The sequence below is a fragment of the Dipodascopsis tothii genome, assembly GCF_038497935.1.
Source record: "Dipodascopsis tothii strain CBS 759.85 unplaced genomic scaffold V1510scaffold_12, whole genome shotgun sequence".
NCBI lineage: Eukaryota > Fungi > Ascomycota > Lipomycetes > Lipomycetales > Lipomycetaceae > Neoaidaea > Neoaidaea tothii.
Window position 1 is genome coordinate 112,931 of NW_027117996.1, and position 24,829 is coordinate 137,759.

Sequence of the window (24,829 nt, forward strand, 5' to 3'; positions counted from 1 at the left end):
GCCGCGCGTACAAGCGCCGCGCCGGCCATCACCCGGCGGGGGCCTTCTCGGCCGCGCCCGGCCACGTGCGCGCGTGCTACGTGTGTTTCCTCAACAGACCCTCGTATTATGTCCATTATATACAAACTCCTATGCAATTTCCTAGATGCTAAGCGTGCTCTCGGCCGCGTCGTCGTCGGGCACGGTCTCGAGCGTGACGTGCCGAGACTGGCTGCGCGTGCGCGCCGGCTCGGCCGACACAGGGACGTGGATCGTGCGGGCGACCCGTTCTTCGTTCTTTTCCTCCTCGTCCAGGAACTCGTAGGCCTCGTCGGACGCGTCGGCGGTCTCGACGGTGACCGGGTGGGGCGCGTTGCCTGCGCCGGGCGTCTCGACCATGTAGAAGTCGCCGTCGTCGATCACGCGTTCGGGTTCCGAGCTCGGCTCGGTCTTGAGGGCCGGCTCGGCCGGCTCGATCGGCTCGGCCGGCTCGGCCGGCGTGCGGTCCGCCATCTGCTCGTCGTCCGACGACGGCTCGCTGAACACCTCGGGCGTCAGCAGGCGGTCGATCTGCTCGGCCGCGTCCACGGCCATGGTGGTGGTGTCGTGCTTGAGCAGTTTCAGCTGGTGGCGGACGTCCGCGTCCGCGTCGGCGCCGTCGCTCTCGAGCCGGATGCCGTCGAGGTCAGAGTACAGCGACTCGAGCTCGAACGAGATGCGCTTGAGCTGCTTCGGATCCAGCTCGACGCCGGCCCGCGCCTGCTCCACAAAGCTCGCGACCCGGCCAGCCTCGTGCTTGACCTTGTCGCGCACCACGTTGATCTGCTGGCGGACGGCGTCCAGCGGCTGCACGGCCGGCTTGGGCGGCGTCGCCGGCCCGGCCCGCTCCGGCGCCGGAGTCTGCGGCGCCGGCGACGAGCTCCGCGACCGCTGGCGGCCAAATATCAGCTCCAGCAGGTTGTTCAGGTCCGGCTGCTCCGGCTCGGGCGACGCCGGCTGCGCGCCCATCACGGCCGACAGAAAGTCCCGCTGGAACGCGGCGTGCGCCGGGTCCGCCTCCGGCTCGGCCGGCGCCTCGGCGAGCGCCCGCGCCCGCGCCTGCTCGGCCGCGGCCTTGCGCGCCTGCTCGGCCTCGGTCTCGCGCCGCGCCACCTCCTCGGCCTTGCGCGCCGCGCGCTCCGCGTCGCGCTCGCGCTGCTCGTGCACCTGCAGCTGGTGCTGCAGCAGCTGCCGGCGCTCGATCTCGCGCATCTGCTGCAGCCGCTCGTATTCGTCCCGGCCGTCCGACTCGGGCTCGACCAGGCCGAGCGCCCGCAGCAGCGCACGCGCGCGCTCCGCCTGGTCCGCGTGCGCGCGCTCGTACGCCAGCTGGCGCAGCTCCGCCCGGCGCTGCGTCAGCTCCTGGTGCCGCTGGCGGTACATCTGCGCCAGCCGCTGGCGCCGGATCTGGTCGCGCAGCTGCTCGGCCTCTTCCTCCTGGCCGACACGCACGACCAGGTCCTGCTCCTTGGCGATCATGTACATGAGCTGTTCGCGCTTGGTCGCCAGCTGCTGCTGCTGGCGCGCAAGCTGCTGCTGCTGGGCCGCCAGCTGCTTCTGCTGGTGCTCGACCTCAGACAGCTGCGAGATAAAGTGAGAGAGATGTTGCCGGTGCCGCGTCATGGTCGACTGCGTGCTGCCGGGGATGTAGAGAAGCGTGTCCATTGTGTAGTAAAGCGCTGGAGAGATGCTGGTCCTCGACCGCGCGCTCTCTATTTAAGATCGAGCGTGCAGCCAGCAATCGTCTGATCTCCGATCCTCGGTTCCGGTCAGGTTCCCAGTTTGGTGTAGTTTGGGACTTTTTTAGGATGTTCCATAGCAGGTCCCGTGTACCAAGCGCCCATTTACTTTAGGCGTTGTGACTAAGCCGCACGAGCCGCGAATCCTGGGACATACTGGAATCGTCTCGAACATGCGTCACGCTTACCTAACATTCTGGAACGCCCGAGCGCGTTCCTGGAACGACCTGTCCGGATCCCGTAGCCGCACGTCGCACGGCCCTGCGACTCGTGACGCGGGCGTACGCCCGCAGGCCGCCGCGCGAGTCGCGTCGGGCTAGCCGCAAGCCTCGGGGTTCGATGGCCGGTCTGCAGACGGCTACCTTGGGGACGTCTATAGCGTAGGCGCGCCGCACACTGTGCATAAAGCCGCACGTCATATAGCCGCACAGAGGTACGAGCCTCCGGCGGCGACTCCGTCGAGGGTAGCTGCCCTTCGGGCAGGTCGTCGCAGCAAGCTTGCAAGGCGGGCATATAGCCGCACATACAGCCGCACGAGCCTCCGGCGGCGACTCCGTCGAGGGTGGCTGCCCTGCGGGCAGGGCGGCCGCCCGCAGGGCGCACCCTCGACGGACTCGCCGCAGGAGGCTCGTAAACCGCAGAGCGTCGGCGCACACAAAGCACACATATAGCCGCACATATAGCCGCACATACAGCCGCACATACAGCCGCACGAGCCTCCGGCGGCGACTCCGTCGAGGGTGGCTGCCCTTCGGGCAGAGCGGCCGCCCGCAGGGCGCACCCTCGACGGAGTCGCCGTCGGAGGCTCGCAAACCGCAGCGCCGCAAACAGTAGAGCGTAGGCGCACATATAACCGCGCATATAGCCGCACATACGACCGCACGAGCCGCCGGCGGCGACTCCGTCGAGGGTGCGCCCTGCGGGCGGCCTCCCTGCCCAGAGGGCAGCCACCCTCGACGGAGTCGCCGCCGGAGGCTCGCAAGCCGCATGCGCATGTAGCCGCAACCGGGCGCCACAGCGCACCGCCGCAATACGTGAGCCGCGTGGGCATTCTATTCTATGTACATCAGCGAAACCAGTCCCACAGCGACTGCTGTCGGCGGCGGCGCTTCTCCTCGGCGATCCGGTACAGCATCCAGCCGTAGGCTATACCGAACAGCGAGCCCGCAGTGTGGCCGGCGTAGTCGATGCGTCCCCATTGGAAGTACATGCCGGCGGCATTGTAGCCCACAAAGAGCAGAAACACCGGCCACGCGGTCAGCGGCAGCGGGATGAAGAACAGGCCGACCTTGGCCTTGGGGAAGAGGTAGCAGAACGTGCCCAGCGCGCCGTACACGGCGCCGCTGGCGCCGAGACTGGGCGGGACGACCAGGCCCATGCGGCGCGAGAACACGGCAAAGGCGATCGAGCCGAACGACGAGGCCGTGGCCGCGTTCAGGTAGAGGTGCAGAAACGTCGACGTGCCCAGCACGTTGGCCAGCGGCATGGCGAACTGGTAGAGCACAAACATGTTGAAGGCAAAGTGGAAGACGTCCTGGTGACTGAACGCGGAGCCGATCATGGACCACAGGTTGACCGTGCGCGCGTCGCGCGACAGCACGGCGTACTTGTTGAGCTGGGGCCACAGCCGCGGGTTCTTCCAGGCCAGGAACACGGCGGCGTTGATGCCGATGAGGCCAAAGACGACGTAGGCCGGCCGGCGCTCGAGCGCGGCAAACGGCTCGGTCGCGAGCACGGCCGGCAGCGCCACCGACGTCGCCAGGCCGACGCCGGCCAGGAACAGCAGCGGCCGGCGCATCTCGCGCATGAACTCGATCGCGCGGCGGATCCACGAGTCGCGCGGGCCGCCGGGGCGGAAGCCAAAGTCGCGGTGCGTGGCATAGGCGCGCATCTGGGCGAGCAGCGGCCGGGCCGGGGCCGGGCGCGGCCAGGCCGGGCGCGGCCGGGCCGCGGGCTTGACCGCCCTGGCGACAGCCCCGGGCCACGCCGGCCGCGCGCACGCGGCCATCCGTCTCTCGAGCAGGCAGAGCATTTTGCGGTCGGGCCGGGCGGGCGCGCGGGAAGGGCGCGGGTTACCCGGCCCGGTAACGTCACCCGTTACCGGCAGCCCTAGCCCAACCCCAACCCACGCACATGCCTATCTTGTTCGTCATCCGCAGCCCTAGCCCCGGATCGCGGCCGCCGCCGCGCTTGTCTCGACCTCCTCCCGCGATAAAACAGTACCCACAGCAGGCGGCAAGGCATCCACGATGGCCAACAACTCCGCATACGACCCTCTCTTGCACGACGGCCAGCCCGCGCGCGCGTCGATGGACACGTCCGCGACCGCGACGACCAACGGGTCCACGGTCGACATCGAGGCCGCGGCCGGCGCTGAGACCGCGGCCGGCGCTGAAGCCGCCGCGGCCAACCTGGCGGCCCAGGACACGCCCGCGACGGTCAAGTACCGCCGGCGCCGCTCGGGCAACACCGAGCCGGCGCTCAAGAAGCTGATCATCCTGCTGATTGTGCCGGCGGTGATTCTGCTGCTCATCTTCTTCTTCATCTCGTCCGTGTCCAAGAGCCCTTCGCGGGACGCGTCGCCGGTGGCGGCGCCGACCGGCATCTCGTTTGCGTCCGGCTTCAACATGAAGCAGTCGTGGGGCTCGCTGTCGCCGTACTACGAGACGGGCGCGCAGTGGAAGGGCATTGCCGAGAACGCCGGCAAGGGCTACTTCGGGCTGCCGCACGACCAGTGCCGGTTCGAGCAGGTGCACATCCTGCACCGGCACGCCGAGCGGTACCCGACGGGCGGCGCGGTCGGCAAGCTGCAGCGGTTCATCCACAAGATCCGCAACATGACGCAGCCGGCGGCGGACGAGCTCAAGTGGCTGACCCAGTGGAACTTCACGCTGGGCGAGGAGCTGCTGGTGGCCAACGGCGTGGCCACCGAGTTCGCGTCGGGCTCGCAGTTCTGGTCGACGCACGGCCGGCTGCTGTACAACGCGACCGCCAAGGGCGAGATGTTCTACCACCCGTCGCTGAACGTGTGGCCGGACGGCTCGCCGCGGCCGAAGCCGGTCCTGCGCACGACGGACCAGTCGCGCATCCAGACGTCGGCCAAGGCCTGGGCCGCCGGCTTCTTCGGCGTGTACTCGGGCGAGGACGACGCGCCCGCGGACGACGCCGAGCTCTACAAGATGGTCTACATGGAGGAGGCGCCGCTGGTCAACAACACGCTGGCGTCGTACTACTCGTGCCCGAACTCGAACTCGAAGGCGTTCACCACCGGCTCCAAGATCTACCGCGAGTGGGTCAACATCTTCCTGGTCGACGCCGCCAACCGGCTCAACAAGCTGCTGCCCACGGCCGAGCTCACGCCGATGGACGTGTACTCGATGATGGCGCTCTGCGCGTACGAGACCGCCGGCTACGGCTACTCGCGCTTCTGCGAGCTCTTCACCGAGCGCGAGTGGTACGGCTACGAGTACCGCGACGCGCTCGAGTTCTGGGGCGACTCGTCGCTGGGCTCGGCCGTCGGCGTTGCCCAGGGCGCGGGCTACGTCAAGGAGGTCCTCGCCCGCCTCGAGCACCGCCAGCTGACCGAGGCCTACGCGGCCATCAACACGACCATCACGTCCAGCCCGGAGGACTTCCCCATGGACCAGCCGTTCTACCTGGACATGTCCCACGACTCGATCATCATCGCCGTCCTGACCGCGCTCGGCCTGCCCATGGGCCAGCTGCCGTCCGACCACATGCTCCAGCCGCGCTTCTTCGTGACGTCGCGGCTGGTGCCGTTCGGCTCGCGTCTCTACACCGAGCTCATCTCGTGCCCCGAGTTCGCCGAGACCCAGGTCCGGCTCAAGCTCAACAACCGGGTGCTGCCGCTGTCCGGCATCGGCGAATGCCCGGCCTCGCCCGACGGCTTCTGCCCGCTGTCGACGTTCATCGCCGGCCTCCAGAAGGCCACGGACGCGCTCGACTACGACAACGTCTGCTTCGGCGTGCCCGTCGGCTGGGAGGACGCCGTGCCGTTCGTGCCCGACGACGACTAGTCGCTTTCTTTCATTGATTTCATTTGTATGCTGCGTCCACGGCCGCCGGCCGGGGGGCGCCCGGCCGCGACCGCAAAAGGCGCCGCCGGCCGGGGACGAGGGGACTTAGACACTTTAGTTATACAATTTTTAAAAGCAGCCGTAAAGTGTCCGCCTACAGCTTCAGGCAGATGTAGGGCACCTCGACGTCCTCGTCGTCCAGGTCGTCCGCGCAGATCTCGAAGATCAGGCTCTTGGCGTGCTCGGGCACGGGCACCTTGGACACGCTCTCGATGAGCTTGGTGAGCGGCATCGAGTAGCGCTCGGCCAGGCGCTTCGGCGGGTAGAAGCTCGCGTAGAGCAGGCTGACGCCGTGCGAGAGCATGGTGATGGTCAGGCCCTCCTTCTCCTTGAAGGTATCCAAAAGTTCCTTGAGCGTGATGTCGCGCGCGAGCTCGAACCGGTCCCAGATCTTGTCGACCTCCTTGTTGTTGTACTTCATCTTGGGCGACGCGATCGGCTCCGAGAAGCCGATGAAGGGCGTGGCCAGGTTGAGGAAGCCGTTCTTGTAGTCCTCGAGCCGGCTCTTGCCGTCCGTGACCTTGTAGAGCTCGAGGTTGACGAGGCCAGCCACGAGCGCGGTCGTCGTCGCGATCGCGGGGATGATCCGCCCGGCGATGAACTTGGTCTTGAGCCGGTCCGCGGGCTCGATCGCGTAGTTGGTCGCGCGCAGGTTCGACGTCGCCGTGATGAAGTCGATGTGGTGGTTCGTGTCGTCGTCCTTCTCGAACTCGGCCGGGACCATGCGGTAGCCGGCCAGCGACGACGGCGGCGGCAGGCTCTCGGCGAGCTTCTTGAGGTCGTCGTCCTCGAACATCGAGCCGGACCCGCCCTCGGCGTTGTTCTCGTCCTCGGTCACCTGGATCTTGACGCCCGACCGGGGCGAGAACTCGGGCAGGATCATGTTGTCCACGATCTTCTTGTACGTGGCCACGTCCGTGTCCTCGCCCTTGAGCCCGAAGTTGAACGCGTGCAGGTTGGCCGCCGCGACGATGAACGCCATGTGCGTCTCGTTGTTGGAGTCGAACACGATCGGCGTCGGCGCGCGCTTGGGGCCGAACCAGAACGGCGTGCCCGTCGACGTCACGGCGTCCTTGGGGAAGTTGTACAGCAGCTGCACGATGTCGTTGTGGAACTTCTTCTCGAACTCCTGCCGCGCCCAGATGATGCACTCCTCGAACGTCAGCGGCTTGGCTGTCACCAGGCACGCCTGGATGTTCTCCAGGATCGCCTTCTGGTCGCCCGACTGCTTCAGCGTGCTCTCCACGAAGTTCGGCTGCGACAGGTACAGGTTCACGTTCTCGGCCGAGAGCGCAAAGAACTCCTGGAACAGGTTCTTGGCCCACGCGATCGTGTGCTCGATCTGGTTCGGGAACGACCGCAGCGTGCACAGCGGGATGCTCTTCTCGGGCGGGTCCCGCGACGACGAGTACGACTCGGTCAGGTTCGGGTACACGACCTGGGTGTTGCCCTTGGTGCCGAGCGTGCCGCTCTCGAGCAGCGGCTTCTTGTAGAACACGCACCGCCGGTCGACGTACGTGCGCGCGTCGACGTTGTCGAGCGCGTTGGTGACCGCGTCGATCTCGCTCCAAAACTTGTCGTCGAAGATGTTCTCCGAGTCCTGCCCGACCTTGTCCTGCTTCGAGTCGATGTGGCCCTCGAGGTCGGGGTTCATCTTGATGACCGCGCGCGCGGCCGCGATCGACTTCTGCTTGCCCACGTCCGCGGGCCGGAACAGGAACTGCCGGTTCAGGTTCGACTTCTCGATCGAGTCGTTGTCCGTCACCGTGATCTTGCCGCCGGGGCCGCTGCCGAGGCCCATCATGGCCCAGTTCTTGAGCATCTCGCAGCCGATGGCGCCCGAGCCGACGAGGAACTGCCGCTGGTTGCGGATCTTGTCGTGCAGCGTCTTGCCGATGACCGCGATCTGGTTGTCGTAGCGCGAGCCGACGGGCGCGGTCTCGGCCTCGGTGAGCTCCTCGGCCGGCAGCGACTCGAGCGAGTCGAAGTAGAAGTACTGCTGGATCGGGCAGAACTTGCCCGAGACGCCCTTGAGGACCTCCTGGGCGATCATGCCGCCAAAGACGGCCGTCATGGACGGCATGTCGCCGCGCGCCTGGTACGCCAGCTGCTTGATGAGCTTCTCGTCGAGCTCGGCGCCGTCCAGGACGCCGGGGGCCTGCGCGGCGACCGTGCGCGCCAGGTGCACGAGCTCGGCCGCGTCGGCCTCGTTGCGCGGCTTGGGCAGCTGGCCCTCGTGCTTGTTGGCGAAGCCGTGCAGCGCCTGGAAGCTGATGTGCAGCTGCGGCGGCCGGTCCATCTTGGCAAAGTCCGAGATCATGAAGGCCGGCTTCTGCAGCTGCGTCTGCAGCGGCTCGAACGTGAACGTCTTGGGCATCTTGACCTCCATGAACATGCCGCCCTTGGTGTACGAGCCCGGCAGGTCGGCCACGCTGCCGATGTTGAACGAGTACGGGCTCTTGACCGACACGCGGCGCGGCTCGGCGTTGTTCAGGCTGTCGAGGCCCTCGATCTCGGTGAACTTGACGTAGTCGCCGTCCTCGAGCCCGTGGCGCGTGTCCTCCAGCACCGTCACATTGCCCTCCTCGTCAATGTTGGTGATGATGCCGTGCACCGGCTCCTCGCCCTTGACGTCGAGCACGTCGAACTTGTCGCCAAAGTCGGTGAACGACATGCCGAAGAAGCCGCGCACGTCGGCCGCGATGAAGCCGATGCCGCTGCCGTGCGTGATGTTGTTGACCTTGACCTGGTCCTCGAGGCTGACCTCGGTCGCGACCACCAGCTGGTACGACGCGATCTGCGCCGGCGACAGCTCGCCCGCCAGCGCCGACACCTTCACGTACTGGTTCAGCTCCGCCAGCCGCGGCGCCGTCACCTCCGCCCGGTTCTTGCCGATGTCGGCCTCGGTCAGGAAGAACTGCGATGACAGGTCCTCGAGCGCGACCGCCTGCGGGTCCCACAGCGTTATGCTCTTGACGCCCGCCAGCGCCACGTTCTTGGCGATCTCCACGCCCAGGCCCTTGAGGCCCATGATGAGGATGTTGGACGCGTTCATTCGCTTCATGGCCTCCGCGCCGAGCACGTACCTGGCGTCAGCCCGCCCGCGCACCCACTTACAGCTGCCGCGAGTACAGCGACTCGTCGATCGTCGACTCCTCCGGCTTGTCGACCTGCATGTCGGTGTCCTGCGCCTGCCCGTCAGCCCGGCCCCCGCCGCTTGGTAGACTTACAGCCATTTCTGATGATTTGTCCGCGGGCTGCGTGTCCGCCTTGGTCGCGAGATTGATGGTTGCTAGATCGAGAACGGACGGGTGCACTGGCGAATACTGGATTCGCGATTCACCGGCTGTTGTCGAACAAAATCACTCGGATGCCTATCAGCGTCCTGCCCTGTGTTATTTATTGTACCGGTGCGTATTCATAATCGAGGCTGGCGTCGCGGCGGCGTGGGTCAGCGCAGATCGCCGGATGGCCGCGAATGTCACCGAGCGTACCGCGCGTGACGCGCCCGCCCGCAGAGGAACGACGTGGAAGCCGCGTCACCTGACGCTCTGATCACAAATCGCGCTGTGGCTGAGTCAGCGCGCCGTGGGCGGTGCGCCTGAAGCACCTGCCTGTTTGGGCAGGTGCTCCAGGCAGAAAATAGAAAATTTCGCAGGCGCGATCCAGAGCGCAACATGTTTCTGGCCGACCGACGACGGATTGTGGGCCCGCCGACGGCGACGCCGCTCGAGTACGAGGCTGCGCCGGCTCTGCAGTCGACCAAGCCCGCGGCGGACGGGGCGCTGGCGCTGTGTAAGTGGACGCTGCGACCGTGCTGACGCCAGATCTGCGACCCGGCCTGATTCCGACGGCCTCTGGCTCGGCCTACATCGAGACCGCGGACTACAAGGTGCTTGTGACTGTGTTTGGCCCGCGGCCGATCCGGTCGTCGTTCTCGCCGGTGGCGAAGCTGTCGGTGAAGACCAAGATCTTTCTTTCGCAGCAGGCGCAGCAGCGCAGCGGCCAGAACGACGCCGAGCGGGTGTTTTCAGACTACGTGCAGACGTCGCTGCAGCCGTCGCTGCAGCTCGAGAACTACCCCAAGTCCGCGATCGACGTGTACGTGACGGTGCTGTCGGGAACGCCGGCGGAAGGCCTGGCGACCAAGAACCTGCTGGCAGGCTGCGTGACGGCGGCCAGCTTCGCCACTGTCGATGCCGGCATCGAGGTCTTTGACATCGTGACCGCGTGCGCGGTGGTCTTCACGGCCGACGCCGGCGGCGTGCGCGACGTTGTCTACGGCGACCGCGCCCGCGGCGACGCCAGCGGCACCGCCGTCGTCAGCTACATGGCCTCGCGCGACGAGGTTTCTGGCTTCGCCATCGACAATGCGGCCGGGCTCAGCCCCGGGGCCGTCGCGGACGTGCTGACGCGCGCCAGCGAGGGCGCCGCCGACGTCCGGCGGCTCGGCAACGCGATCCTCCTCGAGAGCTTGGAGTAGACGACAGAGTCGGTGTATATAGCATTCACAATGTATTCTAGCCACGGCAGGCAATGCGCCAGCGCTGGCGAGCAGTCACGGCCTCGCAGGCGGCGACAGGCGTGGGCGCGGCCCGCGCCCGCGTCCGCGCGGCTGCGGCAGCGGACCGCTCGGGATCTAGAGGAGAGAGAAACCGGCGGCAGCCGGCCGGCGGCGCTTACGCCGACTTGGCCTCCTGGGTCTTGGCCGGCGCAGCGGGCTCCGGCGACGAGTAGTACGTCTTGGCAATGTGGGGGTTCTCGACCAGGAAGAGGAAGACGAACTGCGAGGCGTGCGCGATCAGTGAGACGGCCAGGAGCGTGTACGAAGCCGTGATGAGCGAGATGCCGTAGTAGCCCGCGTAGCCGACCGAGTACATCGGGTGGGGCACGATCTCAAAGATGCCGTCAAAGCACAGCTCGAGGTCCTCCAGGAAGAAGAAGTCGCCCCAGTACCAGGCGTAGTCCTTGACAACGCGGTGGGCGTCGAGCTTGACCCAGAGGTTGAACAGGAAGAGCCCGACGCCGGCGGCCCACCGGCCGAGGATCAGCGACGTGCTCTGGCCGGCCGGCACCGACGCGCACGACAGCGCGAAGAGCATGTAAGTCACAAAGTCGCTCATCAGGATGAGATCGACGACCTTGCGGAACAGCAGCCAGGTGTTGTACTCGACCGGGACCTTGTCGAAGTCGTAGTCCGGGCCCATCTTGGACTCGAGCTCGCGGCGGAGCACGCCATGCGCCAGCCGCGACACGCTCGAGTCGGTCGCCGCCGGCGCCGCGAAGATGTCCCAGCGTTTGGCCCAGTGCACGAGCCGGGCCGAGGTCGACTGCTGGTACAGCAGCCAGCCGATGCCGCCGTTGTAGGCGGCGCGCGAGAGGGCATAGAGCCCGATGAAGACGTATTTACACATGCCCTTGGGCAGGGCGACCCACAGCGCCACGTAGAGGGTCAGGATCGAAAGGATGACGAGGTCGGACGTCGACTTGGGCTGGCGCACGTCGAACAGGCCCTTGACCATGTCCTCGGTCTTGGGGACGCGGAAAACTGCCGTCAGCGCGCGCGCCCGCGACTCACGTACCTGCGCCGTCGGCCGTACGGCCGTACACGACCTGGGCCTCCTCCTTCGCGCGCCGGGCCTCGCGCTTGGCGCGCCGGAGCTCGCGGTCCTTCTTCGAGAAGCGCTTCGCCAGCACCTCCTTCTTGAGCATCAGCTTCTTCTTGCTCTTCATGTACAGCGAGATGTCGTCCGCGGTCACCTCGGGCGCCGGCGACGCGTGCCGCGACGGCGCGGGCGACGAGTGCCGCGAGCGGATGATGCCTTCGGCCATGGGGCGGTTGAGCGGCGGCTCAATTGCGAAAGGCGGTAGTTGAATACGCGAGCGACGGCAATTGTCGCTCTGTTCTCACGGACGACACGGCTGGACGCGGCGAAGCTTGATCCCGGGACGTGGGCTGGCTAAGGATATGGGGGCGGACGGCCGAGGTAAGGATATGGGGGGGGGGAAAGAGCGTGTGTGCGATCTATTATACGACAATACGCTGTGGGCGCTGACCGCGGCCATTTGCCCGCCATCTGGCCATTTGCAAGTTCGCACACTAACTTCATACTTTTTGGGGAGGGGAATGCAGTGGCCGAGCCGGCGCTACTACGGCCGGTTCTAGCGGTCGTCGCCGCGAGCCGGCAGCCGGACGGCTGGTGCGAAATCGACCAGAGCCCGCCGAGCTAGGGTAGGGGCCGCGTCGGGTACTATCACGGCTGTCTGTCACGTCACAGCTGGGCTAGGGCTGCCAGCCGGCCGCGCTGGCGGGCTGTGGGTGGCCGCGCCGGCGCGCCGGCACGGCTGCGACGGTGGCGGGCGGCGGCGGCGCCGCCGGCGGCCGCGGGCGCGACCCGCGCGACCCGCTGGGTCCGCGGCGCCGCGGCCGCCCGGCTTTGTTGTCCAGGGTCCGCATGCTGCCGGCGCCCACCGGGGCTGCGGACAACGGCGGGTACGGCCTGCGGGCGGCCGACCGGGCGCCGGCTCGTATACGGATCGCCGTCGATTGGGGTTACGGGCGGGGAACCTAGTGCGGTTAGCGTCGCTTATCCATTGGGAGCGGCTGCTATGAAATGCTGTGCGACGATGTGGTAAGGGCACCGGCGCTGGTTTGGGAGCGGGCGGCCGAACACGGCTAGCCGGGGCAGAACAGGGCCGGGTGCGTTACCCGGGCCCGGGGCACCGCCCGGGGCACCGCCCGCGGTTCCCGACCGGGCTAGCCGATCGAGTCCCGTGTTGGCGGTGGGCCAGCGCGATAAGTCGCGTGGTGCGTAGCGTACGTCGGCCCGCGAGGCCAGCTAGACCCCCCCAGCCCAGGGCTAGCGGCCTAGCCCAGGAGCAGGCCGGCAGATGAAAGCCTATGGGAGGCCGGAGCACGGCGCGGACTTTCACATGCAAATGACACGGGTGCTAGCCAAACTCAAAAATTGTTGGCCGCCGCGATAGAGCGAAATTTACCCCAAAAAAAGAGAGTTCAGGCACGCAGAGCGGCTGGCGACGTGGAACGTCACGGAACTGTGGCGGTGCGGCCGTGACGCTGGCGACGCGTGTGGTGCGCCGGACGTGGGTCGGCGGGGCGACCGAGCGGATCGAGTGCGCGGCAGATCGGACGCGTCGCGGCGCGGCCACGTAGCGACGCCGGCAGCCGCCGCGCGGCACGGCAGGTGCCGCGGAGGGCCCGACGCGGCGCGCCACCGCGCGGGTACGGGCTCGCCTACGCGGGTACGGGCTCGCCAGCGCGGGTGCCAGCGCGGCCATGTCCGCCGCGGGTACCATCGCACCGGTCGTGCGTCAACGGGCGGTTTCGTGCATTGCTATGTACTCTACTTGGCCTTGGCCGCGCGCTCGCGGTCACGCTTCGCGTAGATCTCGGCCGTAAACGGTCTGCGTCAGCGCGCTCCGGCGTCCACTTACTCTTCGAACCGCAGGGCCACCGTGTACATCGCCAGCACAACCACCGTCAGCACGATGCCCGCCGGCTTGGCGAACCACAGCGCCGTGCCCAGGAACGACAGCGTGCTGCCGTGGTACATCGGGTTGTCGGTCACGTTGAACGGGAAGCCCGTCACGCGCGACTCCATCAGGATGCCAAAGTAGTCGCCTGCCGTCAGATCGTCCATCGCGGCGACACCTACCCAGGTACGTGCCCGTCACGCCCAGTGCCCACATGCTCGTCAGCACCAGCACGTTGCCGGCCGCAAACACAGCCGCGGCCACGGCCTTGACCACCGGCGTGTCCAGCGCGGCCAGCGTCGGCTGGTCACGCAGCGCCTTCTCGTACCTGCCGTCAGTCCCGTCGCTCGCCGCTACCTACAGAAAGTCGCGTAAGATGCCCAGCGAGAAGATCGTCACGGCCAGGCCGTAGCAGCCCAGCTTGGCGTTGCCGCCGGCGAGCTTGGTCAGAACATGGCTGCGGTATTCTGGTGTCAGCGTGTTCATCGGGCTGCGTACCCGCCCGCGCAACAATGTTCCAAAACGTCGGGTTAAACAGGACGGACCCGGCGCAAACTGTGGTCAGCGCGCCCGAGCTCGCACGTACTGTACAGCGTCTTCTGGCTCAAGTCAACGTACTCCATCGTGGCAGTGGGGGACAAAGTACACAGGCTCGGCTTTTAAGGCGAGAAACTCAATTGACGTCACGTGTGCCGAATCACGTGGTGTCACGTGGAGCCCTACTTACCGCCGCCGCCCGTCGCGTCCAGTAGCTATGGCGACCGACAGAGCCGACCCGATCAGCGTGCGCACGGCCGGCGCAGGTCGCGCGCAGGTGCACGTGCTGCCGTGCCACATTGAGTACGACGGCCCGGCCGCGCTCGAGCGCTACTGGCGTGTCGAGCCGCTGCCGGCGGCCGAAGTCCCTCCGGATGCGGTGGGCGACGCGTTCCAATTGGCGTACTTTCGCGGCTGCCGGCTGCTCGGCCGGCGCGTGGCGCTGCCGGAGGGATACATAGGTATGCACACGAGGGGCGCGCTGACGCAGGCTGCATAGTGCCGCCGACGGATGTCGAGCAGCCGCCGCGGGAGGCGATGGACCTCGACGACGAGTCCGACGACGACGCCGACGACGCGCCGCCACGCGTCTGGCAGGCCACGGACGCGTTCGACGCGCTGACAGTGTGGGAGCAAGACGACGTGCCCGGCACCGCCAACGCCTGGGCCAGTGTTGACGGCTGGATCGCGTTTGCGGAGCAGGTACGGACGCGCACGTGCACGCTGACGGCAGCTATGCGGCGACGATATTTAATGCATTTGTTTTACGCTCACACCGGCGCACTGTTGTGCATCGCCTCGTAGTCGTACAGATTGAACGAGAGTATGACTATGCCCGACGTCATACGCACGCAGATGTAGTGGCCGTCGCCGAGCAGATCGTAGATGACCGAGCTGTGGTCGAGCGACTTGAAGATGCTGTGGTAGATCCACTTGGTTTCGCCGTCACGATCGGCGTAGGCGCCGTCCGTGCCGGTCGCCTGCGAGGCCATGGTCAGCCGCGAGAGGTACGAGCCCTCGAGCATGAAGACCGAGTTGCGGAAAGGCACGCCGACGAACGAGTCGCCGTTGGCCAGGAAACCGCCAAAGGTCTCGGTGCGGAAGTTGTCGAGGTCGAGCCGGGTGAGCGTGCGGATACCGGAGCATGTCACGACGACTGAGTTGCCTCGGATGGGCCGGTACAGCCGGGTGTTGGCAAAGAAGGCCATGGGTGTCGAAAAGACGAGGTCCTGGTCGAGCGTGTAGACCAGCACAGCCGACTGCACGTCGCCCTGGACCGACTGCGACGTCAGCACGACCAGGTAGCCTTTGCGCGCGTTGATGCTGAGCTGGTAGATGGTGTGGTCGGTCGCGCGAGCGCGTGCGGTGATCGCGTCGGTCTCGATCTCGTCGTCCTCGGCCGTGTCCCAGACGACCAGGCTCGAGTCGGCCATGACCACGCCCACGAGCCGGCCGGCGGACGTCAGCATGCGTGTGTTGGACGACAGCAGCTGCCGCTGCTGGAACGTGGAGGGGTCGCGGATCGTCCATGCCTTGCACTTGCCGAGAGACGTCACGCCCGCGCACACGTCCTCGGACACGGTGAGCTCGTACCAGCTCTCGCGGCTCTGCTGGAGCCTCCACTTGCGGTCCGAGTAGAGCTCGTAGAGCATGGTCATAGTAAGCTGCGAGCCGAGCGTGTAGCCGGCGACGACGAGATGGCCGCCAAAGTAGGCCGCCAGCGTCGGTCGAACCTCCTTGAGCTCGCTGCGCACGCCTAGCCGGCCGGACTGGCGAACGGCGGCGTCGCGGAATGCACAGAGCCGGAGCGCCTCGACAGCGGGCACGGCGCGATCCTGCGGCCGCAGCGACGGCCGCTCGTCGGCGAAATCGCGGCGGAGGAGGTACCCGCAGACGACGTCGGACTCAAGCCGGGCTCGCCAACGCCGGCAGACCTGACGCCATACAAGCACGTCCTGCGCCGAGCAGTACGACACAATCAGCTGCAGGATCTCGACGGGCACGTGCCCGACGATGTCGAGGAAGAGCTGGCGCTCGCCGAGCTGTTTGGTCATCCACCAAAAATCGGTCGGGCGCAGTGTCGCGAGCAGCTCCGACAGCCTGGGGTCAGCGGGGCCACGGGCGCACTCACAGGACCTGGCGGCCGGCGCCGCGGACCGCGCGCAGGCCGGCCACACCTGCGCGGAACTGCGCGGCGCCTGCGGCCTCGGCGTCTAGGTCGCCGGCGGCCTCGGGCTCGATCGAGTCCATTGGTTCGCGTGGGGCTCGGCTTTGGGCCGTGCGGCCGTGGTGCCGCGTGCGTATGCGCCGGCGCAGCTGCAGCTAGTCTGCACCGGTCTCCGGTCGCTTAGACGCCGGTGATGTATGCGGATCGCGGGCTCGAGTGACCAATATCGGCCGACCTAGGCTGGGAGTTCCAAACGGCGTGCGGCACGCCCCTCATAGCGGCAACTATGCCGCTAACCACTGTGCTCGTCCCTTGTAGCTCAGTCGGTAGAGCGTTCGGCTTTTATGACTGACGTATTGGGCTAAAAGGTCGACCGAAATGTCCAGGGTTCGAGCCCCTGCAGGGGAGCACATCCTCTTTTTTTTGCATCCGGCGCGGAGATAGCCGGGTAACCTGCTAACAAGCCCCGTCCGCACAAAGAGCCGCAGCTCGTCGGACACCAGCGAAAATTTTACGCACGCCGCATCTCGCGCACCGCAGTCCATCAATCCATCCAGCATCGGCACGGATGTCGTCCGACGGCAAGAGCACGCCCTCGGCGTCCGAGGGCAGCGCGACGCCGCGCGCCGGCAGCGCGGTGGCGTCCGGCGCCCAGACGCCCACGCCACCTGTGTCGTCGATCGCCACGGTCAGCCAGCTGCGGGTCGGCTGCAAGGTCATGGTCGACAAGGACGGCGAGCCGCGGCTGGCCGAAATCCTCTCGATCCACACCAAGAAGGGCGAGCCGGTGTTCTACGTGCACTACGAGGAGTTCAACAAGGTGGGTAGCACGGGTTACCCGGAGATCACGACTGACCGCAGCGTCTGGACGAGTGGGTGGCCCAGGGCCGGCTCGACCTCTCCAAGCCCGTCGAGTGGCCCAAGCCGGAGAAGCCGAAGAAGACGCCGGGGTCGACCGCGTCCAAGAACTCCAAGGACACCCCCCTGCTCAAGGACCGCAAGAACAAGCGCGCGCGCGCGAGCGGCACGCCGGCGTCGCTGCTCAAGACGTCCAAGGCCGCCAAGGCAGCCAAGGCCGCCGCCGCCGCGCGCGCCCGCGGCAAGGAGAACAACGAGGACCTGGCGCTCGACGACGAGCCGGCCACGCCGTACACCCCGGCCACGCCGGCCACGCCGGCCGCCCAGAAGGACGACGACATCATGGACCTCGACCAGACGCACCCCGAGATGGCCAGCGACCAGCAGATGGACAACTACTCGCGCGAAGAGGAGATCGAGAAGCTGCGGACGTCGGGCTCGATGACGCAGAACGCGCACGAGGTCGCCCGCGTGCGCAACTTCATGAAAATCCAGTTCGGCAAGCACGAGATCGAGCCCTGGTACTTCAGTCCGTACCCGATCGAGCTCACCGAGGAGGACATGATGTACATCTGCGAGTTCTGCCTGTCGTACTACGGCTCGCTCAAGCAGTTCCAGCGGCACCGGCTCAAGTGCCAGCTCCAGCACCCGCCCGGCAACGAGATCTACCGCGACGAGAACGCGTCGTTCTTCGAGATCGACGGCCGCCGCCAGCGCACGTGGTGCCGCAACCTGTGCCTGCTCTCGAAGCTGTTTCTGGACCACAAGACGCTCTACTACGACGTCGACCCGTTCCTGTTCTACTGCATGACCACGCGCGACGAGCTCGGCCACCATCTGATCGGCTACTTCTCCAAGGAGAAGGAGTCGGCCGAGCAGTACAACGTCGCGTGTATCCTCACGCTGCCGCAGTACCAGCGGCTGGGCTTTGGCAAGCTGCTGATCGCGTTCTCGTACGAGCTGTCCAAGAAAGAGGGCAAGCTCGGCTCGCCCGAAAAGCCGCTGTCGGACCTCGGCCTGCTCAGCTACCGCGCCTACTGGTCTGACACCATCATCGAGCTCCTCGCCGATAGCGAGCGCGAGCCCAAGGACACCACGATCGAGGAGATCGCCACTACGACGGCCATGACGACCAACGACGTCCTGCACACGCTGCAGACGCTCAATATGCTCAAGTACTACAAGGGCCAGCACATCATCTGTCTGACGGACGGCATCCTGCAGCACCGCGACAAGATGATGAAGCGGCGCCGCCGCGTGCTGCAGCCCGAGCGGCTGCAGTGGAAGCCGCCGGTGTTCACGCCGGCGCAGCTGCGCTTTGCGTGGTGAATTGCATCTAGGGAACCACTTTTGCGGCCGGTGTGCCGACTGTATGATAGCGGGCGTAACGGATCTATTTTTATGCGACCGGCACGGCCGATGCGGACTATGTACAGGAGATTAGTAGGCCGTGCGCCGGCGGCCCTTGACGGGCTGGTCGCGGGCGGGCCGCCGGCCCAGCGCCGTCGATTGGTTGAGGCCTGAGTCGATCAGCGCGCGGCAGAAGTAGTTGAGCTCGATTGCGCTCTCACGGTCGAGTAGGATCGTCGGAAACCGGTACGACAGCCAGATGTAGAGGTTGATGGTGCTGTGGAGGCTCTCGAGGCGGTCGAGCTGCCGGCCGGTGAGGTCGTTCGAGATCTGCTCGACGCTGTTGTAGCGGGCCTCGAGGTGGCGGAACGGGATCTGCGGAAAGTGCAGGATCGTGTGCGGCATGCCCGAGACGACCGCGCGCGCAAAGTCCTGGAGCACCTCGGCGGTCATGGGCAGCTTGAGCTTGGCCGGCGCGGACGAAAACGTGAGCCGCTCGGCCACGGTGAGCTCGGGGACGGCCTGCAGGACGCTGGCGATGCGCGACTGCACGCGCAGGTCGCACGAGAAGTAGAGATCGCTGTCGGTGAGCGAGCGCAGGGCGCGGCCCATGGTGACGTCAAGCGGGACGCCGTCGGAGTGGAACGACGCGGCGTACTCGATCAGCCAGTTGGGCGCCAGGATGCCGGCGCGCTGGATCATGGTCGGCTTCATGGCCATGCACATCTGCAGATACGGCAGGTCCTCGGGCAGGAGCGTGGTGACGTGGCCGCGCGGCGTGCTGGCGGTGCCGTCCTTGTTGCGGCCGGACATGTACCGGCCGGCGCGGCCGGCGATCTGGTTGACCTGGGACGGCGACAGCGGCAGGGTGTCTTTGCCGTCGAACTTGGACGTCGTCGAGAGCACGATGCGCTTGATCGACAGGTTGAGGCCCATGCCGATGGCGTCGGACGCGACCAGGATGTCGTAGCCGCTGTCCTGGTCGTTGAAGAGCTGGGCCTGGCGCGAGCGCACCTCGGGCGGCAGGCCGCCGTAGATCACCGCGCACTTGAGCTTGGTGGCGCTCTCGATGCGCTGGCGGATCTGGAAGATCTGCTTGCGCGAGAAGGCGACGACGCAGTCGCCGGGGCGGAGCTCCGAGTAGCGTCCGTTGAGCGAGACGTCGTCGATGACGAGGGGGCTGAGCCGCTCGTACTTGCGGATCTCGACCTCGTCGCCGACGCTGCGCGCCAGCCGCTGCAGCAGCTCGAGCGCGCGCTCCTCGCCGCAGACGTGGACCTCCTTGGCCTGGAGGCCGAGCACGGCCGCGGTCCAAGCCCATCCGCGGTCGGGGTCGGCGATCATCTGGATCTCGTCGATGACGGCGACGTCGATCGGCGTCTTCAGGTCGACCATCTCGACGGTCGACGCCGAGATGGGCGCGCGCGCGCCGTGCTCGTCGACGTCCTCGATGATCTCCTCGCCCGTGACGAGATTGCACCGGATCCCGTTGGCCTGGTACCGCTCGTAGATCTCGCGGGCGAGCAGCCGCAGCGGCCCGGCGTAGATCCCGGACCGCGCCTCGCCCAGCCGCTTGAGCGCGTTGTACGTCTTGCCGCTGTTGGTCGGCCCGAGGTGCAGGATCCACCGGCGCGTCATGGCGCGGGCGCCGGGGTACCATTCGGCCGGGCTGACCGACGTCGGAAACTCGTTGCGGAGCGCGCTCTGCGCACTGCCACGCCGGTACAGCTCGTCCGCGGGCGCGCCGGTCTGGGCGCGCTGGACGGCCTCGATCAGGTGCGACCGCAGCGCGGCGGCGACGTCGCGATTGACGCTGGGCGTGCGCACCTGCAGCGGAAAAACGGCCTCCAGGACCGGCTGCAGCGGCCCCGGGACGTGGCTGAGGTCCGCCAGGTCGCGCGCGGACCGCGCGGCATGCGCAGTGGCCAGATCGATCAGCAGCCGCGCCGCCTCGGCGCAGCGTGCGCGCACGACGCCGCGATCGGCCTGCAGGTCGCTGGCCAGCCGGTTGACGTAGTCGGCGGACGTGGCGTACTGCGCCTGCCGGACGACCAGCTCGAGCTTGGCCTTGGTCGAGAACCCGACGCTGGCCAGGATGCTTGTGTCGACGTCGACCGCGGTGCTGTCGGGCGCCCAGAACGGCCGCGGCTTGGGTTTGGATGGCTTGGAGGCGACGCCGGGCGCAAACTTGCCGGCATGTTTGCGAGGCCGCTGCACGTCGGCTGCCGGCGCCGATCCGTGCAGGGGGCGCACGGAGGCCGGCAGCGGCCGCAGCCGGACGGGCCACGGCGGCCACGGCGGCCGCAGAGTCCGCAGAGATCCGGACATGGGTCGTGTGTGCGGGTGGAAGATTTTTGACGCGAGGACGGGTGACGGGGCGGCGAGGCGGCCAGGGGGTCACGCGCATGACTGTGGATGACACAGTGGTGACGCTGCCGCGAAGTCACGCACACGCGCGCGGGCAGCGGGCGCGCACTCTCGCCACAGTGTCACCCCCGTCGCCGGCGCCCTCCCCAGCGTGACGCTCCGCCGCCGTCGCCACGTCGTCACCCCTGCGGCGCGCCGCCCGCTCCAGCTCCTTACAGACCGCGTCGAGATCAAGCGACCTCATCCCTCCGCAGCCCCACGATGTCGGTGTCGGTGCTCGAGCTCTACCGAGCAAGTACGTGCCAGCGTCGCCCAGCTAACGCCCAGAGCTCTCGGAGCTGCTCGACTCGGTCCACCGACGAAACAACTCGGTAAGTCCGGCACGGCCGGCCCGCTGACGGCAGTACACGTACCTCGTCGTCGACAAGTACACGCAGGCGCTGATCCAGAATGTCATGAGCACGATGGACGTGCTCAAGCACTACATCTCCGGTACGTGGGCGCGCGGGCGCGCTGACCGCAGCCGTCGAGCTGATCACCGACAAGCGGCAGACGCGGGCGTCGTTCGAGGCCATCTACATAGTCACGCCGCAGCAGTACGTGGTCGACTGCATCAAGGCCGACTTCGGGCGGTCGCCGCCGCGGTACGGCGGCGTGTACCTCTTTTTTGTGCCGCGTAAGTGGGCCGGCGTGCGCGCTGACGGCAGTCGTCGACGACAACATCACGCAGCAGCTGCAGGCGTCGGCGGTGTCGCCGTACATCCGCATCTGCCAGTCGCTGCTGCTGGACTTCCGGCCGGTGGAGGCGCAGGTCGTGAGCCTGGACAACGAGGCCGCGCTGGTCAAGTACTACAACCGGTCGTGCTTCGACCTGGTCAACCTGGAGGTGATGCGGGCCGCGCGCAAGCTGGTCAGCGTGTGCGCGGCGTACGGCGAGTACCCGCTGGTGCGGTTCCACAGCCCGGCCGTGCGCACGCACGACGCGTGCACGCTACCGTACATGCTGGCGTCGATCTTCCAGCAGGAGCTGGACAACTACGCGCGGGCGAACCGCAACTTTCCGAGCGTGGAGGGCAACCGGCCGCAGTCGGTGCTGATCGTGCTGGACCGGTCAATTGACCTGCGCGAGCCGTTCCTGCACGAGTTCTCGTACGAGGCGCTGGTGCACGATCTGCTGGGCGTGGGCGGCGACAACGTGTACACGTACCAGGTCGCGGCCGCGGACGGCAAGGAGGACATGAAGGGCGTGCTGGCCGAGACGGACGGCGTGTGGACGTCGCTGCGGCACCGGTACATCGCGGACGCGATGGACTCGGTGCACGAGCGGATCATGAAGTTCACGGACGCGAACGCGCAGTTTGCCAACATCGACAAGGCGTCCACCAGCCAGCTGCGCGACGTGATCGCGGGCATGTCCGGGTTCTCCAAGGAGAAGGACCAGCTGTCGATGCACTTCTCGATGACCGAGGCCATCTCGGGCATCTTCAACGGCACGCGGCTGGCCGAGATCGCCCAGGTCGAGCAGAGCTGCGCGACCGGGCTCAACGACGAGGGCAAGCCGCCGCGGGAGGTGCTGTCGCTGCTGGTGCCGCTGCTGGACGACCCGCAGGTGTCGCCGCAGGAGCGCGTGCGGCTGATCGCGCTCTACGTGATCTACCGCAACGGCCTGATCGAGGCCGACTTTGTGAAGCTGTGCCAGCACGCCAAGGTGTCCCGGGCCGACATGCAGGCGCTGCGCAACCTGGACGTGCTCGGCTTCCAGACGCACAAGCAGACCATCCACGAGAAGCGGCCGGCGGCCGCGCGGCGCGGCCGCGGCAGCGCCGGCCGCGACGGCGACGACGCCGTGCAGCTGACGGAGCTGACGCGGTACGTGCCGGTGCTGCGCGAGGTGCTCGAGGGGCAGGCCCGCGGCACGCTCGACGCCGACACGTTCCCGTACACCAAGGACCAGCCCGCGGAGCTCGCGCTGGCGGCGCCGCCGCAGACGACGGCGTCGATGCGGCGCAACAAGGCGACGTGGCACGAGCGCTCGCCGGCCCGGCAGGCGCCGCAGCAGCGCATCTTCGTGTTCATGGCCGGCGGCATGACGTACGGCGAGCTGCGCGCCGGCTACGACGTCTCGCAGGCGCTCAACAAGGAGGTCGTGCTCTGCGCCGACACCGTCCTGTCGCCGGGCGCGTGGCTGGGCCAGCTGGCGCGGCTGCGCGCGCCGCGCGAGGCGCTGCGGCTCGACGCGGACGAGCCCGAGCCCACGATGCCCGCGCACCTGCTCGAGCCCGACGCGCCGCCGCCGACCACGCTCGCGCGCCCGCCGCCGGCCAAGAAGCTCACGCGCCAGGACACGGCGCCGGCCCCGCCGCCGCCCGGCCACTTCGACGTCGACAAGAAGAGGAGCAAGATGAGCACGTTCGGCAAGAAGCTCTTCAAGTAGCTGTACGATAGATGCCCAACTTTTGGAGCCCCCGGGCGTTTATTGGCGCGTGCGCCCTACCTACGTGAGCTTGTAGTGGAAGTAGTCGATCGTGGTGAAGAGCAGGCCGAGCTCGGCCAGGTCCTCGCACGCCTTGGTCACGGCCTCGACGCCGGCGCCGACCCGCCCGGCGATCAGGTTGACGTGCAGGCCGTCGTTGGACAGCGACTCCTGCGACGCCACCAGCGTGTCCATCACCTTCATCTGCAGCACCGTCAGGTTCTCGCTGGCGTACGACTTGGCCGCGGGCACGTTCTCCGTGCCGGCCGGCTTGACCGCCGCGCCCGCCGCCGGGCCCCGCGTGTTGAGCAGGTGCACGTACAGCGCGTGCATCTGGTGGTGCGTGACCTCGTTGAAGTCCGTCACCGGCCGCATGATGTTGGACTGGATGTACCGCTTGTTGTTGAAGCTCTTGATCTCGCCAATCACGCGCACGTACATGCCAATCGTCTGCGTCTCGGCGCGCTCGCTGTCGCGCTTGTCCGTGGGAATGAACTTCTTGATCTCGCACGTCTCGGTGCCGTCCTCGATCCGGTATGTCGAGTTCGTCGTCTGGTTCAGGATGTTGCGGATGATGCCGACAAACGTGATCTGCGTCAGCGCGCCCCGGCGGCCCGTACCGTCGCCACTTCCGAGCCATCGATCATGTACTCGGCGTCGGGATGCGCCTGCGTGGCCTCCAGAATCTGCTTGATGGTCACTGGCCGCAGCCGGGCCTTGGCCTCGGAGACCGTCTGATGTCAGCGCGCCCGTGAGCCCACGTACCCGGTCGCCGCCGCCGGGCGAGTTGAACTTGTTTTCGCTGTTGCCCTGCGACCCGCCGAACCCGCCGCCGTACGTGTCGCCGCCGCCGTAGCCGCCGCCGAACCCGCCGCTGTAGCCGCCGCCGTAGCCTCCCGTGTAGCCTCCTGTGTAGCTCATTGTGGTGATGGCGAGAAATTGCGCGCGCGCGTTTTTTCGCGTGCTGCGCGCTGCTTTGCGTTGCCGGGGCAACACGTAGGGTAACTGGGCGCCAACCGCGGCGCCGGTTTGGTGCGGCGCCGGGCGGGGCGTCTGCGGGTGGCTGTGCCGCCAGCCGCACGTCGTGCGGCTCGGCGCGGCAACGGGCGGCCCGCCACTCCGCGCGCGGCGCGGCCCGCGGCCTGCGCGCGGCGGAGCCGCCGGAATTGCATTGCACGAGCCTCTGGCGCCGAATTGGCGCGGCGCGCCCGGCGGACGGCCGTGCTTGCCGCCACGGCGCACGCGGCCCAGGGCACACAACGGCGCGCAGCTCACGTGAAGCCGACCATTCGGCCGCGGCCTGCCCGTATCGTCGACTGGGCCGCCACAGGGGCTCGCCGCCACGAGCCCCGGTGGCTGACCATCGGCTCGGCCGTCTGCGCAGCCGCGTTTGTCAGCCGGGCAGTGTGCGGCTCAGGTTGCACAATGACGCGCAGCGCGCAGCAGCCAGTCAGCGCGCGTCCAGCGCGACTGCCCGCCGCGCTGGCCGAAGGCTAGTCGACGGGGTCGCCAAACCCGCTCCCGCGTCCCAAGCCCCTGCCGGCAGGGCAGCTACCCTCGGCGGAGTCGCCGCCAGAGGCGCCGCCGGAGCGCGGGGCGAGCGCCGGGTGTTTGTCAGCCGCACCGTATGCGGCTCAGGCCACCGGTGACGCGACGTGCATGAGCCGCTAGGCGCAAGCGCGTGCCTTGCAGCCGCACGCCGCGCCGCACGGCGTGCGGCGGGAGCGCA

The 24,829-nt window shown here is 67.6% G+C and overlaps 14 protein-coding genes and 1 non-coding gene across 15 annotated transcripts; 7 read left to right on the top strand and 8 right to left on the bottom strand.

The window, feature by feature from the left end:
* Nucleotides 1-85: 85 nt before the first annotated feature.
* Nucleotides 86-1,346, bottom strand: V1510DRAFT_415718 (uncharacterized protein). Its single transcript, XM_066933647.1, has one exon. The coding sequence runs from the start codon at nucleotides 1,228-1,230 to the stop codon at nucleotides 142-144; it is 1,089 nt and encodes a 362-aa protein (XP_066789331.1). The 5' UTR covers nucleotides 1,231-1,346; the 3' UTR covers nucleotides 86-141.
* A 1,387-nt stretch (nucleotides 1,347-2,733) lies between these two features.
* V1510DRAFT_415720 (rhomboid protein 1) lies at nucleotides 2,734-3,782 on the bottom strand. The gene has a single exon (XM_066933648.1). It carries the CDS (start codon nucleotides 3,763-3,765, stop codon nucleotides 2,824-2,826), a length of 942 nt encoding a protein of 313 aa, XP_066789332.1. The 5' UTR covers nucleotides 3,766-3,782; the 3' UTR covers nucleotides 2,734-2,823.
* Nucleotides 3,783-3,897: 115 nt separating this feature from the next.
* On the top strand, nucleotides 3,898-6,032 carry V1510DRAFT_116722 (histidine phosphatase superfamily). The gene has a single exon (XM_066930243.1). The coding sequence runs from the start codon at nucleotides 4,007-4,009 to the stop codon at nucleotides 5,792-5,794; it is 1,788 nt and encodes a 595-aa protein (XP_066789333.1). The 5' UTR covers nucleotides 3,898-4,006; the 3' UTR covers nucleotides 5,795-6,032.
* On the bottom strand, nucleotides 5,790-8,065 carry V1510DRAFT_415721 (uncharacterized protein). Its single transcript, XM_066933649.1, has one exon. It carries the CDS (start codon nucleotides 7,935-7,937, stop codon nucleotides 5,949-5,951), a length of 1,989 nt encoding a protein of 662 aa, XP_066789334.1. The 5' UTR covers nucleotides 7,938-8,065; the 3' UTR covers nucleotides 5,790-5,948.
* V1510DRAFT_415722 (uncharacterized protein) lies at nucleotides 8,066-9,240 on the top strand. Its single transcript, XM_066933650.1, has one exon. It carries the CDS (start codon nucleotides 8,446-8,448, stop codon nucleotides 9,076-9,078), a length of 633 nt encoding a protein of 210 aa, XP_066789335.1. The 5' UTR covers nucleotides 8,066-8,445; the 3' UTR covers nucleotides 9,079-9,240.
* Nucleotides 9,241-9,517: 277 nt separating this feature from the next.
* Nucleotides 9,518-10,415, top strand: V1510DRAFT_415724 (3' exoribonuclease family, domain 1-domain-containing protein). Its single transcript, XM_066933651.1, has 2 exons — nucleotides 9,518-9,649; nucleotides 9,682-10,415. The coding sequence occupies exons 1-2, from the start codon at nucleotides 9,532-9,534 to the stop codon at nucleotides 10,335-10,337; spliced, it is 774 nt and encodes a 257-aa protein (XP_066789336.1). The 5' UTR covers nucleotides 9,518-9,531; the 3' UTR covers nucleotides 10,338-10,415.
* Nucleotides 10,329-11,663, bottom strand: V1510DRAFT_415726 (phospholipid methyltransferase-domain-containing protein). The gene has a single exon (XM_066933652.1). It carries the CDS (start codon nucleotides 11,374-11,376, stop codon nucleotides 10,534-10,536), a length of 843 nt encoding a protein of 280 aa, XP_066789337.1. The 5' UTR covers nucleotides 11,377-11,663; the 3' UTR covers nucleotides 10,329-10,533.
* A 1,331-nt stretch (nucleotides 11,664-12,994) lies between these two features.
* Nucleotides 12,995-14,119, bottom strand: V1510DRAFT_415729 (phospholipid methyltransferase-domain-containing protein). The gene is made up of 6 exons (XM_066933653.1): nucleotides 13,935-14,119; nucleotides 13,847-13,903; nucleotides 13,710-13,815; nucleotides 13,531-13,676; nucleotides 13,310-13,496; nucleotides 12,995-13,279 (listed from the first exon to the last, which is right to left on the bottom strand). The coding sequence occupies exons 1-6, from the start codon at nucleotides 13,969-13,971 to the stop codon at nucleotides 13,219-13,221; spliced, it is 594 nt and encodes a 197-aa protein (XP_066789338.1). The 5' UTR covers nucleotides 13,972-14,119; the 3' UTR covers nucleotides 12,995-13,218.
* V1510DRAFT_429803 (ribonuclease H2, subunit C) lies at nucleotides 14,103-14,725 on the top strand (the record flags this gene model as incomplete). The annotated part of the gene is made up of 3 exons (XM_066935334.1): nucleotides 14,103-14,346; nucleotides 14,376-14,587; nucleotides 14,619-14,725. The coding sequence occupies 3 exons, from the start codon at nucleotides 14,103-14,105 to the stop codon at nucleotides 14,637-14,639; spliced, it is 477 nt and encodes a 158-aa protein (XP_066789339.1). The 3' UTR covers nucleotides 14,640-14,725.
* Nucleotides 14,519-16,073, bottom strand: V1510DRAFT_116907 (uncharacterized protein). Its single transcript, XM_066930244.1, has 2 exons — nucleotides 16,017-16,073; nucleotides 14,519-15,985 (listed from the first exon to the last, which is right to left on the bottom strand). The coding sequence occupies exon 2, from the start codon at nucleotides 15,937-15,939 to the stop codon at nucleotides 14,656-14,658; it is 1,284 nt and encodes a 427-aa protein (XP_066789340.1). The 5' UTR covers nucleotides 15,940-15,985; nucleotides 16,017-16,073; the 3' UTR covers nucleotides 14,519-14,655.
* A 287-nt stretch (nucleotides 16,074-16,360) lies between these two features.
* On the top strand, nucleotides 16,361-16,460 carry V1510DRAFT_t111. Its single transcript has one exon. It is a non-coding gene; the product is annotated as a tRNA-Lys (tRNA).
* Nucleotides 16,461-16,548: 88 nt separating this feature from the next.
* V1510DRAFT_415737 (acyl-CoA N-acyltransferase) lies at nucleotides 16,549-18,330 on the top strand. Its single transcript, XM_066933654.1, has 2 exons — nucleotides 16,549-16,872; nucleotides 16,914-18,330. Exons 1-2 carry the CDS (start codon nucleotides 16,621-16,623, stop codon nucleotides 18,237-18,239), a joined length of 1,578 nt encoding a protein of 525 aa, XP_066789341.1. The 5' UTR covers nucleotides 16,549-16,620; the 3' UTR covers nucleotides 18,240-18,330.
* On the bottom strand, nucleotides 18,287-20,595 carry V1510DRAFT_415739 (P-loop containing nucleoside triphosphate hydrolase protein). Its single transcript, XM_066933655.1, has one exon. The coding sequence runs from the start codon at nucleotides 20,586-20,588 to the stop codon at nucleotides 18,351-18,353; it is 2,238 nt and encodes a 745-aa protein (XP_066789342.1). The 5' UTR covers nucleotides 20,589-20,595; the 3' UTR covers nucleotides 18,287-18,350.
* Nucleotides 20,596-20,796: 201 nt separating this feature from the next.
* On the top strand, nucleotides 20,797-23,057 carry V1510DRAFT_448089 (Sec1-like protein; the record flags this gene model as incomplete). The annotated part of the gene is made up of 5 exons (XM_066935765.1): nucleotides 20,797-20,922; nucleotides 20,955-20,998; nucleotides 21,032-21,119; nucleotides 21,151-21,303; nucleotides 21,335-23,057. Coding segments are annotated over exons 1-5 (2,040 nt in total), but the record flags the coding sequence as incomplete, so codon positions are not given.
* On the bottom strand, nucleotides 22,980-24,039 carry V1510DRAFT_415744 (uncharacterized protein). The gene is made up of 3 exons (XM_066933656.1): nucleotides 23,866-24,039; nucleotides 23,721-23,834; nucleotides 22,980-23,691 (listed from the first exon to the last, which is right to left on the bottom strand). Exons 1-3 carry the CDS (start codon nucleotides 24,019-24,021, stop codon nucleotides 23,122-23,124), a joined length of 840 nt encoding a protein of 279 aa, XP_066789344.1. The 5' UTR covers nucleotides 24,022-24,039; the 3' UTR covers nucleotides 22,980-23,121.
* Nucleotides 24,040-24,829: the final 790 nt, after the last annotated feature.